Below are 16,997 nucleotides of genomic sequence, written 5' to 3' on the forward strand. Positions count from 1 at the left end.
AAAACCAGTTCACTGAAATGTTCAAAAGAACCGATTCGTGGAAATCAGTCGAACTTTCTATTGCGCTCAGAATAAGAGGCGGGCCAAAGAATATTGAAAGAACATCTGACCAATCAAAATTAAGATAACGGTCAACTGCGGCAAGCTGATTGGCTATGCCAGTGACTGCACAGTTCAATGAACAATCAGAATAAAACAACTGTAGGGGGAGACAGAAGCTCTACTGCTGCGTTGATATCTCGCAAGAACCGTGAGTCAACATGCCTGTGGATATTAATGAATGGACAGGTTCCCTAGCTCTTACAGAGGTGGAGGAACAGCCAGCCAAGCCTCTAATGGTCAAATATGGCTCTTTGGAAATTGACGCGCTGGGGAAAGTGTTCACACCCACTCAGGTCAGAGTCCAATGCACGGCCATGCAGGAATTAGGCCAGTCCCTGTGGCTAGCAGTGCTTCTGCATCATGTTACTTGCTGATATAGGTTTGGACTTTGCAATAGACAATGGAGGGTCATTTTAATGTAGTTTTGCATTTTTTTGCATTTGCATTGACTAAAGGGGGATGAAATGAATGCAGTTTGTCTGTAGTTATGTAATGCGCACAAGGGTCGCATGCAGCCAAAGTTGCATCTGTCTAGAAATTCCATGATCACGTGTTCCTGATGTGGTCTCTCCCTGCATTACCTCATGCAAAGTTTGAGCTGCAAATGAATGGGCTAGAGCCTAAATTAGAACAGAGACCTGCATAACAATACAGAAATTAGGCCAACGGGATACAAGTGTTCTGAAATTGAATGAATAAAATTTACAAGCTAATATGTATTATAAATGTATGTATAATTCTTCATTCTGTTGAAAGAAAAAATTGTTTGCTGGAACAGTTAATTATATTTTCTGCATGGATATAGTACATAGAAGAATAAATGGTGTTGCCTAAAGCAGTTGTTAGCTGCCGTGCAATAAAACTTATTTCAAAATTAATATAATGCACTGTATATACATATTGTATAAATGAATCTTAAGCCATGTTAACTGAAAGGCCACATAAATAAAATAAAAGATGACCACTTTCCCTTGTACAAAGTTATCCATTTTCAAAAGCAACATATGCATTATTAATACTAATATAATAAATATTAATATATGCTGTCACATTCGTGTAAAACAATTGTTAGCTGTAGATCTACATTTGCAAACTGTGCTTTATAATTTATAGAAGTAATGTGCATTATGAATATATAGTAATATGTGCTTTTTGTCATCTCAAATCTTTGTTACAGGCTGCTTTGAAATGTATTTGCATCTTTGTTGTTTCACTTTCATTTTGCAGGTGCAGAATCGGCCCACATCCGTTGAGTGGGAAGGATGTGACCCCAGTAAGCTGTACACGTTGGCCATGACCGATCCAGATGCACCCAGCCGGAAAGACCCCAAATTTCGGTATGTTTTCAGAGCAATCCTCCATATTTATTGTATCAGAACTGAACCAGGGATTAGCTAGCAAGTTAAAGTCAGGGATACTTAAATCTGCTATAATTGTTGCATTTAATCTCAGGGAATGGCACCACTTCCTTGTGGTCAACATGAAAGGAAATGACATCTCCAGTGGATGCGTCATGTCGGACTATGTTGGTGCAGGACCCCCGAAGGGAACAGGTGAGAGCTCAGATTAGGTGTGTGCGACTTTACTAGGGATGAGTGTATCGATATATCAATACTGATGTACCAAAAGTATCGATACTCAAATAAAAAATATTTTTCCCCAGTGATTTTATTTGACAAGAAATTTGATGTGTACAGTATGCATTGAAATGGACAAATAATAATGAGAACTATTTTCCTGCTCATCTGAACATGCAAATGCTGCAGGACAGAAGCAATCAATCACAGAGAGCATTTGCTTACTGCTTACACTGCATTCAAACAGGGCTGTGTTGCGAAATGCTGCCCAGAATAATGCTTATCAGAGGATAGAAAAACATAATATGTTTGAGTTATTTCACAATAAACAAACTGAAAATCTATTCAATTAACATTAAAAGTTCATATTGATCAAGTTCTGTTCTGTAACTAATGCTAATATAAATCATACACTGTAAGAATAAGTGTTGCATTTTATGGGTGCAATAGCCTGTCACTGGCAGTCCCTTATGAAAATGAACCATGGTTTTACAACAGTGACCATAGTTCAACTATAGTATTTGTAGATTTCCAGTAAATGAATCTGTGACCCTGAACCACAAAACCAGTCATAAGGGTAATTTATTTTTAAAATTTGAGATTTATACATCACCGGAAAGCTGAATTTATAAGCTTTATAAGCTTCATTGATGTAAGGTTTGTTAGGATAGGACAATATTTGGCCGAGATACAACTATTTGAAAGTCTGAGGGTGCAAAAAAAATCAAAATATTGAGAAAATCACCTTTAAAGTTGTCCAAATGAAGTCCTTAGCAATGCATATCCACTCACAAAAATACATTTTTGATATATTTATGGTAGGAAATTTACAAAATATCTTTATGGAACATGATCTTTACTTAATATCCTAATGATTTTTGGCATAAAAGAAAAATCGATAATTTTGACCCATACAGTGTATTGTTGGCTATTGCTACAAATATACCTGTGCGACTTATGGCTTGTTTTGTGGTACAGGATCACATTTTAACCATGTGTAATCAAAAATATAATCTAATAGTTCAGTTGGAATTAAGGTGTATTGAATGTTAAAATGCCTTTCAAATATAATGTTAAGTGAGTATCGTTAACTATTTTACTCTTAGTAATTTAATAATTTAATCAATGTAATAATTTAAAAGTTCAGTTTAGGGGTATCGGTACCAGTATCGATATTGTCAATACTGGCTTTTGAAAGTATCGGTATCAGATTGAAAATAAGTGTTATTGGCCATACCTATGCGGCACTGACAAATCAGCGTCTGACTTAAAGCGGTGCATGCCAGTTAGAATTCTTGAGGGTTTTTTTAGACATCTTCAGTTCTGCTATTGCTTGCATTTTTACAACTGTAAAAACTATTTTCATGTAATTTTAATGTTATATTGGATCATGTTTATAAAAATAAAACTGCTAAAAATATAGATTCCATTTTATTGGTATTTCAATAGTATAGGCATACGTTACAGGCTATGTAGTAAGCAGTACATAAAGTATTGAATGAAAAGTGTTCCTGTTAGATGCAAACGTCTGTAGATTTGGGAAATAATGCATCCGGTCCACTTCATCTGTGATCAAGTGTGCAAACACTGTGCAGGAAGCAGAAAGTGTCTGATTAAATCCAGCCCCTAATTAAGTCCCCCTGTGGTGAAAATCGAGCTTTAAATGTTGTTTATATGGTCTATGTGGTGTTTTTATTAATATGCTTTAAGACAAACCATGTGCAAATATATCAGTCAGCACCATTGCTGAGTATTTTCTCCTTAAAACTGCAGTGAACCAAAGAAATTTAAATCACAAACTACCTTGTAACCAATCACATCGACGTGTGATTGTGAATGAGTGGACCTTTGAGCTGGTGTGAGTTTGAGGTGGGACTAATTTGCATATTCATAGAACCGCGTATACTAAACGAGGCAAGGGTGTAGAGTTACATTCAAGCTATTTTAAGGCATGAAGAAATATTTTTTCAAGGGAAAAAAGTTTAAATATGTAATTTCGGTGGTCAAAGATGAGTTTTAAAGGATAGAATTATTGACTACAGGATCGAACACACCTATTGACTGCCTTAAAATGACAATTCATGTTGCAGAATATATTGTATCCAATCAGCAAAATGAGTTTTTTGCCCATTTCTTCAGGTCTCCATCGCTACGTGTGGCTGGTTTACGAGCAGTCGGGTAGCATCAGCTGCACCGAACGCGTCCTCACCAATCGCTCTGGAGACAACCGTGGAAAATTCAAGATTCAGAGTTTCCGCAAGAAATACGGCCTCGGTGCTCCGCTCGCAGGGTCATGCTTCCAGGCGGAGTGGGACGACTACGTACCCAAACTTTACGAACAGCTGGCTGGCAAATAAGGACCATTTAGAATATCAGTTTATTCTGTTCAGAGCTCGGCTGTATATTTTCAATTCAGCCATTTCAAAAATGAAACTAATGAACTAAAGAAACTCTGTTTTGCTTTAAAAGCTGTGTATAAATTCATGTCATCTTTTGTTGTAGTTGAATTGAAATTAAGCAACTTCAATCTATGCCTTCATTTATAGTGTCTCTTCGCTCGGAAGCACTTTGCACCTTTGAATATTAATTCAAGTTGAATTTGTGGCTGCACCTTTAATTTCACGAATATCTCACCATTATGTACTGGAAATGAACACATCGGGGGAAAAATCCTGGATAATAAAATCAGACTATGGAAAGACATTGCTTGTGTGATGAGCACTTTATTTACAAATATAATTAAAAGCTCTGACAGAATCATGCCTCTTAACCTGAAAAGAAATGTAAAGTGCATGCGACAGTAAAGCGTTTTTATTCACTAATTTGACTTTGTAGAAAATACACAGCTGGAGAAGATGCCGAGAACCAAACAGAATTTTGAAATAAGAGGCCATTGAGACAATTTCACCAGTAACTGCAGGAAGGGAAAGGGTGGTGAAACATTTATTATATATAGATGTGTATGTATAGATATATAAAAAGAAATTGAAAGTCAGTTAAAATGTAATAGGAAAATAAGTAAAAGTTCTCCATAAATCCTTCTATACACAAAATACATGTCCCTTCCCCTTCAGCCCTTTGTGCAGGTACCACGAGTTTAGGATTCACATATGTATTATTCACATTGTGCACCTCAGCTGAGGTGAATAACGGTATTGTACATATGAATGCACTGTGTTCTCCCAAAATAAAACAACAACAAAAAAAAAAAAAACATGGGGGAATACCATAAGAATCTCAGAGTCACAGATGCAGCTATCAAATATGTACATTGTTTTAATATGCAAACTTTATCAAATTTCGTCAATACTTAATAAAAGGTATTTTTCATTATTTTTCTGGGTGAATAAATACCAAATAGATTTCAAGCAGCAAGAGGCAGGAGGCTGCAAAAAACAAACAAAAATACAGTTTTAAAAAAAAATCTTAAATCACACAGCCCATCAAAAACAAAAAAATAGCAAAAAGAACAAAAACTGAGCACAAGTGCATCTGGATTAAAATCAGCAATACAAACCCCCCACGTTCGTATTGCTTTTGTCTTGAAATCTCTATTTTAATTTTAGTTACACCGTAAGTGTTATCATTGCACGAGAAAACATTGACATCAACACTGTGACAGATTTAATCGTCTCGTATATAATATTTATATATAAAAAGAGACAACTAAAGGACGTTATCCAGCATGTTGTCTTGCAAAGGGCGCCTCAGATGTGTAAGGCCTGTGCAGGCACCAGCCCAGAGGATTGATCGGACTGTCAGTAGCAAAAACGGCTCCAAAAAAAAAAAAAAGGGTGGGTGACCAGGAAAGAGGGAGGATGGTGGAGTGTTATGGTCTCATCTGTAGTCATCTTTAGGGTAGTCCAAAGCACCCAAGTTATTGAAACCCATACGAAGGCTCTCCATGTCAAAGGTGTCGATTTCTCTCTCCTGACGGTCCAGCAGGTGTTTGATTCGGTCAGTGCGCTCTTTCTGAAGAGAAGCCAGCTCCTCCTCAATCTGAGAACACAAGACAGAAGCTCAAACAAAGGGGTGGCAAACCAACAGAGGTGTAGAGGAACCTACAGGCTTTTGGTTACTAGTACAGATCTTTCCACGCTAGACAACATCATCCCTGAAACGAAGGTCTTTTGGTTTCTTTTTTCCCTTTAATTTGCTAAAAACTCTATGAACTCATTACACACATTAGCAAAAGCAAATGTAGTTAGATTCGTAATTAGCTTGTTCACTTGATGTATTTAGCCTCAATGAATAATTCAAATAATGGAGCAAAGTAACTTTTGGAAGTCCTATTCCTCTGGAAAGGTACATTTTAATGAACCGGTGCTACTTGATCATTTTTAGGGAGAGATTGATTTTTAACAGTTTAAAAATCCTCTAATTTGACTGGTCAAGCAGAGTGCATATGAATAAAACTTCTTGTTAATAGAATTGTTGTAGAGAAGCAATATATAAGCAATAGGTAAATATGCTGTAAAATAAATGTTAAAATATCATGCTCAGTAAGGCTGCATTTTATTAAAATACAGTAAAATCTGTAATATTGTGAATTATTATTGCAATTTAAAATAACTGTCTATTTTAATATCTTTTAAAATGCAATTTATTTTTGGTTTGAATATTGTCTGAATATTTGTCAGCATCATTACTCCAGGCTTCAGTGTCACATGATCCTTCAAGAAATCATTCTACTATGCTGGCTTAATTCTCAAGTTAAAAATTATTATTATTATTATTACTATTATCAATGCTCAAAATAGTTTTATTTTATTTGTTTTGTAAACTGATACATATTTGTAGGATTCTATGATGAATAGAAAGTTTGAAAGAACAGCACTGATTTGAAAAAGAAATATTTTCTAACATATTCCTTTCTGAATATTTTTTTTAAATAGTTTGTGATTTATTTAATGTATCCTTGCTAAATAAAAAATAATTAAATTATTTGTTATTTATTTAATGTGTCCTTGCTGAATAAAAAAGAAAATAAATCATTTGTGATTTATTTAATGCGTCCTTGCTGAATAAATTTTTTAAATCATTTGTGATTTATTAAACGCGTCCTTGCTGAATAACAAAAAAATTGTGATTTATTTAATTCGTTCTTGCCAAATAAAAAAATATTAAATAATTTGTGATTTATTTAATGCGTCCTTGCTGAATAAAAAAAAAAATTGTGATTTATTTAATGCGTTCTTGCTAAATAAAAAAATATTAAATAATTTGTGATTTATTAAACGCGTCCTTGCTGAATAAAAAAAAAATTGTGATTTATTTAATGCGTTCTTGCTAAATAAAAAAATATTAAATAATTTGTGATTTATTTAATGTGTCCTTGCTGAATAAAAAAAAAAAATTAAATCATTTGTGATTTATTTAATGCATCCTTGCTGAAAACATTTTTTTTTAATCATTTGTGATTTATTAAATGCGTCCTTGCTGAATAAAAAAAATAATTTGTGATTTATTTAATGCGTTCTTGCTAAATAAAAAAATATTAAATAATTTGTGATTTATTTAATGCGTCCTTGCTGAATAAAAAAAAATTAAATCATTTGAGATTTATTTAATGAGTCCTTGCGGAATAAATTTTTAAAAAATCATTTGTGATTTATTGAATGCGTCCTTGCTGAATAAAAAAAAAATTGTGATTTATTTAATGCGTTCTTGCTAAATAAAAAAATATTAAATAATGTGTGATTTATTTAATGCGTCCTTGCTGAATAAAAAAAAAAAAATTGTGATTTATTTAATGCGTTCTTGCTAAATAAAAAAATATTAAATAATTTGTGATTTATTTAATGTGTCCTTGCTGAATAAAAAATAAATAAATAATTAAATCATTTGAGATTTATTTAATGCGTCCTTGCGGAATAAATTTTTTTAAAATCATTTGTGATTTATTTAATGCGTCCTTGCTGAATAAAAAAAATATTAAATCATTTGTGATTTATTTAATGCATCCTTGCTGAAAACATTTTTTTTAATCATTTGTAATTTATTAAATGCGTCCTTGCTGAATAAAAAAAAAATATAAAATCATTTGAGATTTATTTAATGCATGCTTGCGGAATAAAATTATTAAAAGTATTAATTTCTTTCTAAATAAAATCTTATTGATCCCAAACTTTAGCATTGTATCCATTTTAGGCTTATTTACTGCATTAAATATACAATACAATAAAGAAATAAAAGGTTACCACAATTTTTACACAAAGTAAAAGTGTATTTTAATAAATTATATTAATTAATATTAATATAAACTCCTGATTAAGTACTCTGCTCTCTAGATTGGCCGACCACTATTGATGATAACATGATTAGAGTGTGGGTAAATAAGAGGTTAAGAACCTTCTGTTCAAGGTGTGCTCGGCGCAGTGAGACTTTCTGCTCCAGTTTCTGTAGCTCGCGCTCGTGCTGAGCCTCGGTCTGAATCTTGATCTTGCTCTGGTAGGCATTGAGTAACTCCATCTCCTGCTGCAGCTGCTGCCTCAGTGCCTGGCACTCCGCCTCCTGAGCCTCATCCAGACGTAGCTACACAAAAACACACACGTGCATACGTGAGCCTCAGACGGTTTGCTGACACTACAGCACAGTTTCGGTTAACCATCAATGGCTTTCTTGTACGGGCAACAGGCAGAGACTGGAATTTCAAATAGGATGGAGGCCTTGTTTTATGTTCAATTTAAATCTGTATGAACTATCAACAAAACAATTAATTACTTTTTTGCTTTTCCAAAATGGGTTATACTTTAAATAATCCATTTTGTTTAGCATCTTCAAGACATTAGTGCCTGACCACTTTTTCAGCGGCGTTAGTTCTAGAAGTATTTTTTTCCATTCAATTTTCCATGAACCAAACCAAACAGCTATGAGCTAAAACATAACAAAACAAACTTTGATTTGAAGCAAAAAAAAAAAAAAAAAAAAAAAAAATATATATATATATATATATATATATATATATATATATATATATATATATATATATATATTTGATATAAACTTCAAGACTGTACTTAATGCTTTAGTGAGAATAAGTATTTTCAGAGCGTATGGAGACTGGATTACATCATTGCTCGCTGCAGGACTATGATTGGTGGAATTTTCTGTATAGAATCATGGATAATGTAGATTTTCCACCACAAATTCAGCTGTTAACCATGATTATTTTAAAAATAAGTTGAAAATGTGGGCTGACTGCTTCAACAAAAGCAAATACCATCAATGAACAACTTCTTCAACAGGTCTGCGTTTAAAGGTTTATAAGTTATTGTAAAAAATCAATTTACTTATGCAGAAAATAAATTGAGTTTTTACTTTCAGAACCTCAATTAAACAAATTACATTACAAATACCACTACATTATTGTTTGCCGTTTCTTCTCTTTCATTCAAAAATATGTCAAATTATGGATGTTAAATGCTTTGTGAATGTCATTCCAAGGTCTACGCCTTAATTATCTCACATAGATACCACGATAAATGGTCAACAGTGATGTGTGATGTGAAGCTTCTCCCTGGCCTTTATAATGATTAACAGTGTCATTTCTTCACTCACTGCCTGTGATGCCATCATCTCGTTGATGCTCTGCTCGTACTGCTCAGCCAGAATGGCCAGTTTGCGCGTCTGCTCATCCTTTAGGGCTTTCAGCACAGTCTTGTGCTCGCTTTTGGGGGTCACCTCTAGTTGATGGTGCCGCAGGGCCTTGTACTGTTTCGTCTGCACTTTACACGTATCCTGGAACTGTTTCTTTATCTGGAGCTCCATAGCCTGCAGGAGACACAACTCAAAGTTGTATAAACACAAACTGACAGTCTTTTCAGGACTAAAATTATCATCTAAAACATGCATTTTTTCTCAAAGGATTGTGAAATTAAACTTTTTTTCTCACTTTACAGAAGGGTCCAATTTGTTAACATTAGTTAATGCATTAACTAACAAAAACTAACAACCGTTGTTAGTTCAAGTTAGCTTACATTCATTAAATAATATTAAAAGATACAACTTTTGATTTTAATAATGTATTAGTAAATGCTGAAATTAACATCAACATATTAATAAATGCTTTAGAAGTATTTTTCAAATTAACTAATGTTAACAAATGGAAAGTGTCACCGCTTTTTTAGATTAAAATGTGCCTATGAAATGAAATGTCTGAGAAATGTTCAAGCATTTAAAGGGTTAGTTCACCCAAAAATGAAAATTCTGTCATTTATTACTTACCCTCATGCCGTTCCACACCCGTAAGACCTTCGTTCATTTTCGGAACACAAATTAAGATATTTTAGTTGAAATCCGATGGCTCCGTGAGGCCTCCATAGGGAGCGATGACACTTCCTCTCTCAAGATCCATAAAGGTACTAAAAACATATTTAAATCAGTTCATACGAGTACAGTGGTTCAATATTAATATTATAATGCGACGAGAATATTTTTGGAGCGCCAAAAAAAACAAAATAACGACTTATTTAGTGATGGCCGATTTCAAAACACTGCGTCATGAAGCATCGGAGCATAAACGAATCAGTGTATCGAATCATGATTCAGATCACGTGTCAAACCGCCAACGGCTGAAATCACATGACTTTGGCGCTCTGAACAGCAGATTCGATACACTGATTCATTTATGCTCCGAATCTTCCTGAAGCAGTGTTTTGAAATCGGCCATCACTAAATAAGTCGTTATTTTGTTTTTTTGGTGCACCAAAAATATTCTCGTCGCTTTATAATATTAATATTGAACCACTGTACTCACATGATCTGATTTAAATATGTTTTTAGTACCTTTATGGATCTTGAGAGAGGAAGTGTCATCGCTCCCTATGGAGGCCTCACGGAGCCATCGGATTTCAACTAAAATATCTTAATTTGTGTTCCGAAGATTAACGAAGGTCTTAGGGGTGTGGAACGACATGAGGGTGAGTAAAAAGTGACAGAATTTTCATTGTGGGTGAACTAACCCTTTAAAGCATTATTATCAGTCTCTACAGACCTGCAAATGTTCCTCATAGCTACCCAGTTTCTAAAATAAATCAAGGTTAATTTTGCAATCACAGTCAGAGAAACAATGAGACCTACATAGATTTTGTAGGTTAAATTCACACTATATATAGCTAAGTAATAAGAAATGTTTTTTCACAGATGTTGGTACCTTGAGGTTCTTGGGCTGCTGCCGTAGTTCAAGCACATGTTTCCTGTGCAGTTCTCTCTCTCTACGGTTGTTGTATTCAATCTGGTTCTCCAGCTCTGTTTGGTGCTGTAGTCGGATCAGGTCCATGCGAAGTTTCTGTAGCGTCTTCAGCTGTCTGTGTTCAAGTTCTTGAGTCGACTCGTCTTGTCTGATCAGCATAGCGTGCTCCATTTCCTTCTGGGTCTTCTTCTTATTCAACTCCTGACAGCCAGAAAGACAGACAATATTACATTAGCTTACACTAAAACTAAAAACATTTTTCAAATCAATTTTCTGTAACGTCTAATCCATTTGCAATTATTCAAATAACAGTGCCTCTCTATTAAATCTACTAATATTAATGGCTGGATTTTTACATATCCTTAAGAGAATGACTGGAGTTTTCTGAGGGTTTTTTTTGCATTTTTTTCGGATCTAAGTGGATACTTGCCAAGATGGTTGCTAGGTTGTCTAGGGTGTACTTTGTGGTTGACAGGTGATTGCTCAAAAGAGCCAGTCTCTATAAATGTCTCTGATGATATTCTAATTGCTAGATATGGCTCGGATACCTCCTTCAACATAAATCTAATTGATTTTTTCGCCCATATCTCTGATCACTAAGAACACTATATTAAAGTAATAGCAAACACCTCTTCAGTAAACCTTTCTGAGGATGAATTACACACACACACAAAAAAGTATGTGCAACAAAAATAAAAATGATAGCTTGCCTTAGTACGCAAAGGTTACAATGGTAAAAAGAAGTATGAACATATACAGGAAACATAATAGTATAAGGAGATAATTGATAAGTGGTTCACAATTAGTAGAGGATTCAAGACAACCAAAATTTGGACCATAATTGCAAACCACTGGATTATGCATCATCATGTTTGCTGTTCTATAGACCATATATGGGTTCCGAGCCGATAATACTTCCGAAAGTTTCCTGCTGATTAACAGCGCTGGATTAAGAGATTTGCACATTGCTGCATTACTTATTTTCAAATCAGATTAATTAAAAAGAGTCATCAACCCTGAGAAAAGGTTCAAATCTTGCATTAACCCTGGGAAAAGCCAAAAATACATTTCATACGAATATACATATATACATACACAATACCGTTCAAAAGTTTGGGCTCAGTAAAAAATTTTTGGTTTGTGAAAAGGCTACATTTATTTGATTAAAATACAGCAAAAGTATTGTAAAATATTATTACAATTTAAAATAACTGTTTTCTATTTTATTTTTTTTATTTTTTTAAAAATGTAAGTTATTTCTGTGATGCAAAGCTGAATTTTCAGCATCATTACTCCAGGTTCCAGTGTCACATGATCCTTCAGAAATTCTAATATTGCATTATTTAAATTTTGCTTTCTTTGTAATATTATTACTGTGTTATATTTCATTTTCCTACTACCTATGTATGTCTGCACTGGAAGCTCCTGTCACCAAGACAAATTCCTTGTGTGTGTAAACATACTTGGCAATAAAGCACTTTCTGATTCCTATATGTTGATTTACTGCTCAAGAAACATTTCTTATTACTATCAATGTTGACAGTTTCAGTTTTGCTGCTTAATATTTTTGTGGATTTTCAGTATTGTTTGATGAATCGAAATCTCAAAAGAACAGCATTTATTTAAAATAGAAATCTTTTGTGACATTCTTTCCCTTCGCTTTTGATCCATTCAATGCAACCTTCCTGAATAAAAGTATTAATTTCTGTATAATAAAAAATAAATAAAACTTACTGACCCCAAACCTTTGAAATATAAATAGAGTGCCAAGTAATTATTTTGTCTTTTTCAGAAGCATTTCATCCTCACCTCTCGTAACTGCTCTTGCTCAAACTCGTGTCTCTTGATCATGATCTTGCGTTTGAAGGCCCTGCAGTTCCTGTCGTAGAAAGCCCTCTGCTGACCCAGGAGCTGAGCCTCTTCTTCAGCCTGAGAGTGCTGGATGTTCTCCTTGTGTTTGGACAGCCTCTCCTGTTTCTCTTTCTTAGGCGTGCTGTGGTCTTCACTCATTTCCTAAACAGAGAATCAAAAAGACCATGAGTCAAGACAGGGGAATTAAAAGCAGCGGCGATTTTAGACTAAACGTTATTTGGAATATTCTTAGGAATTAAGGAACAGCTGATGTAAATAGGGTCAATTTTAGTTTCATGTTAACTTGGAGGATCTAGACATGAACCTCTTTGATCTTCTCCTTGCACAGCTTGTACTGTTTCTTCTGGTTATCAAGGAAGGTGGTGAGCTCTTTCTTCTGTTGGGCCATGATTTGCTGCTGGAACTTCTTCTCATCAGCTGACAGTGTTTTCATCTGAGGAATGTACCGAATTTATCATCAATAAAATGTCAGTGACAATACAGTAGATTTTTTTTTCTCATGTTAAAACAACTCCTGAAGAAAACAAACTAAAAAACTCAGTCTGTTTTCTTCTCAGGCTTCATTAACATATAAATCAACATATGTTGCATGAATAATTAGCATTCATCCCTTAGCTATTTACATGTTTAACATGCAATATGTAAAACCATAAAATAAACGGGGGCGTTTTTCAAGTGGCATGCGTGAACTTTTGAACTAATTTATTTTTTCAAATTTGTACAGGGATTTTATAATGTAGAGTTTATTATTAAGATGCCCCTGAACTGGATGACCAATACTTGATTGTCTAGATACTCATGACCAATACTTGATTGGCTAGATAATCATGACCAATACTTGATTGGCTAGATACTCATGACCAATACTTGATTGGCTAGATACTCATGACCAATACTTGATTGTCTAGATACTCATGACCAATACTTGATTGGCTAGATACTCATGACCAATACTTGATTGGCTAGTAAGTATAAACGGTAGGGTCTCAACCGAAAAAGAAAGAAAGATCACCCACTTCTTTGTCCGTTTGGATGGCGTGCTTCTTGGCCAGTTTCTCCAGCTCAATGAAGGCATTGTTGGCATGGGTTTCCAGTTCTTTCTGGAGCTTCAATCTGTGCTCGTCCATCTCTGCCTTCAGCTTGTTCTCCAGAGCAATCAGCTGCTTCTGGTGTTGCCGTCGCATGCGTTTGTATCCCGACATCTGCTCTCGGAGCTCATTTTCCTGCTCATGTTCGTGGATCTGACGTGTTACCTAGATGGAAAGGAACTCGGTCAATGAGGGTGATGGGTAACTTTTGAGATGATTGTGATGAGATTTTGTCAGTGTAGCAAAGTGTATAAGCAACCCACAGTTCTTTGGAAGAAATGGCGATTGGATGATGGCGACCAAAGGTTGAGTTAACTGAAAAATTTCCACAATTCACCAAATTTTAAAGACACTGTATCAGGTATCAGGTTAAAGGCATTCCCCTTAATTGAAAACTTCAAAAGTATTCCCTTTTCTTCATTTTAATCCCTACTGGCACCTTTTACAGTGGGGATGTTTCTAAAGCATCCCCATGAAAATAGACAGAAAAATTTAAGTATCTGGGAAGATAAACAAAAGATTCCCAATGCAGTCCAGTGGAATAATTCATTAGATATTGACCATTAAATTGGGTGACCAGATCACAAGCTCACACAATCTTCATAGTGTCATCTTTTCACATTATGATAGCAGGATAAAAAGAAGTAGCTATAAAATATACAACACAGCATTTGATAAGATCTTGTGATATCAAAGGCATGTTAAAATCTCAAGAGCTATACTACTATACTGACAAATTAAAACAGAGCAAGATGGAAAAATTACAATTCAGTCCATCAAAATGATGGATAATTGTAAATTTAGTGCATCTGATTGTAACAAAGAGGAAACGATGCAATTGTGAAAATTGCCTCAACATTGCCTTTGCCTACATTTAGAATATCATTGATGCAACTAAATATATAAATGAAAACAGGAACCCCCACCATTCCCTTGACTTTGCAAACCCCTTTAAGACAAACCTGGAAGAAGGGCGTGTCCAGATCAAACTGTTCGTTGAGTTTCTCGTAACTCCCACCTGAACTCCTCATGCCAAACATGTTGGCGAAGTAAACCACCCTTGAGAACATTGAGAGTCGCCTGCACTACATCCCCCAAAAGCACTCGCTCAAAACCCACCGAGAGAGAGCGAGAAAGCGAGAGAGGGATGGAGATAAAGAGAGAGGGCGAACACTGCTTCTCCTCTCTCCTCGCAGGTGCGCCATGAATGAAAGAGGTTCTCAGAGAGGCCTGGCCCTGCACGCGGGCTAAGCAGCGTTTAGTAGGCCAGTCACATGAGATGCCTGTTGAAGGGGGAAATTTCCTAATCACCCTGAATCAGTAGCCCCACTGTAACCGCAGTCACCAATCCAATCGCTTTCTGCCCAAATGCCCCTATCAGCCGCGCCAAAGGGGCATGTGATAGCACTAAGCCCTGGTAGCAAAAGAAGGATGGGAAATGCTAAAAGAAACACTTTCAGGTTAAAGGTAACACAGATGGCTTCAAATTCAACTTCTAACCATTTCTGATTAAAGGTAAATACATGTTTATGTGGAGCTGACACTAGTGGAGTTAATGTGTTGCCAGAACGGGCATTTAAAAGCTCTGTTCTCACAAAAATAAACAGCATTTTAAGGCTGTGTTTTGCCTGATGCAAAGGTAGCTCCAAAAGATTGTTGTGGTCAAAATATGGTATCTTAGAATCAAATGCATCCCTCACAGAAAATGCTGTCCCAAAATGCACTGCGACAAGCTTAGTGAAAAATATCGCCTAAGATTGCAGAGGAGTTAAAGTCGGCATGAAACAGAAGTTGCGAGAAGTCTTTTCTTCCCTACTGTGATGTACATCCGGGTGAAACGGATTCTGTAATGAGAAAAACGTAGGGTGGGACTGGATTTTGTCCTTCAGGAATTGATTGGATCGTAGGAAGCTGGGCGTTGCTAACTATATGTAGGCAGATCTGAATGCCAGTTTGCAGTCAGTTGTGAAGGATATTTAGTCTCCCCTATGCCGAGACACACGTCATGAAGAGAACAGATGCCGTTTTGAGGGGGAGGGGAGGTTAACGTTTTTGATTAAAGATTACGAGGGCATATGAAAAAATATTGATGTACACAGATAATTAGTTTAATATGCACTGCAACATTCTGTAAAAAAAAAAAAAGAAAAAAGAAAAAAAAACTGTCAATTTTGATTTCATGGTGACTTTGAAGAGATAGTTCACCCAAAAATGAAAATTCTGTCATTAATTACTCAATTAATTACTAAATTAATGACATCATTTTTGGGTGAACTATCTCTTTAAGAGAACTCATCTCAAACTATATCTCGATAATCAATTGATTATAAATATACTAATTATATTTAAATATTTAATATTTAAAATATTTAATATTTAAATACATACAAACTTATCAGGATCAACTGTTTTCAACATTGATACTAATAATAATAAATGTTTCTGGAGCATATTAGAAAGATTTCTGAAAGATCATGTGACACTGAAGACTGGAGTAATAATGATGACCTTTGCCATCAAACAAATTAATTCAAAAAATTCAAAATGTATTAAAATAGAAAATAGTTCCTTTAAATTTCACAATATTACTGTTACTGTATTTCTCATCAAATAAATGCAGCCTTGATGAACATAAGAGACTTTTTTTTAAAAACCTTACAGACCCCAAAGTTTTGAACAGTAGTGTAATTGTACGTTTACCGTATAAGGGAATCATACTTTAGCTTGGCAGCACACTAACGTAAAACTCTATTTTACAAATCAAATATAAGTCAAGCCTTTGGTGTCCAAAAGTATTTGGACCACACAAATTGCTCTCCTCACATGAGCACTGAGCATCTGAAGAATTGCATTTTCTGTGCTGATTTTAAGGGGAAAATTATGTTTTGTTTTGTTTTTTTCACTTTTAAAAGATCTGAGAGTACTACTGTACATTCCAGGTAACCAGAAGCATACTAAAATCAGTCAAAATATTTAAAGGGTCAGTTCACCCAAAAAAAAACGCAAAAATTATGTCATTAATGACTCACCCTCATGTCGTTCCAAACCCGTAAGACCTCCGTTCATCTTCGGAACACAGTTTAAGATATTTTAGATTTAGTCCGAGAGCTTTCTGTCCCTCCATTGAAAATGTATGTACGGTAGACTGTCTATGTCCAGAAAGGT

General features: G+C 34.9%; 2 protein-coding genes across 5 annotated transcripts in view; one reads left to right on the forward strand and one right to left on the reverse strand.

The window, feature by feature from the left end:
* The first annotated feature begins 171 nt into the window (after positions 1-171).
* Positions 172-4,382, forward strand: pebp1 (phosphatidylethanolamine binding protein 1). The gene is made up of 4 exons (XM_048188935.1): positions 172-395; positions 1,330-1,439; positions 1,555-1,655; positions 3,819-4,382. The coding sequence occupies exons 1-4, from the start codon at positions 261-263 to the stop codon at positions 4,034-4,036; spliced, it is 564 nt and encodes a 187-aa protein (XP_048044892.1). The 5' UTR covers positions 172-260; the 3' UTR covers positions 4,037-4,382.
* Positions 4,383-4,386: 4 nt separating this feature from the next.
* taok3a (TAO kinase 3a) overlaps positions 4,387-16,997 on the reverse strand; it is an 84,033-nt gene continuing 71,422 nt past the window's right edge. For all 4 annotated transcript variants that reach the window (XM_048188930.1, XM_048188929.1, XM_048188932.1 and 1 more), the window contains 7 exons: positions 13,761-13,997; positions 13,049-13,177; positions 12,682-12,885; positions 10,834-11,073; positions 9,240-9,452; positions 8,031-8,213; positions 4,387-5,678 (listed from right to left, as the gene is read on the reverse strand). In XM_048188930.1, the coding sequence (XP_048044887.1) occupies positions 5,517-5,678; positions 8,031-8,213; positions 9,240-9,452; positions 10,834-11,073; positions 12,682-12,885; positions 13,049-13,177; positions 13,761-13,997 (1,368 nt within the window). In that variant the 3' untranslated portion in view covers positions 4,387-5,516. The remainder of the gene's footprint in view (positions 5,679-8,030; positions 8,214-9,239; positions 9,453-10,833; positions 11,074-12,681; positions 12,886-13,048; positions 13,178-13,760; positions 13,998-16,997) is intronic.

This window comes from Megalobrama amblycephala, linkage group LG4, assembly GCF_018812025.1.
Source record: "Megalobrama amblycephala isolate DHTTF-2021 linkage group LG4, ASM1881202v1, whole genome shotgun sequence".
Taxonomy (NCBI): Eukaryota; Metazoa; Chordata; class Actinopteri; order Cypriniformes; family Xenocyprididae; genus Megalobrama; species Megalobrama amblycephala.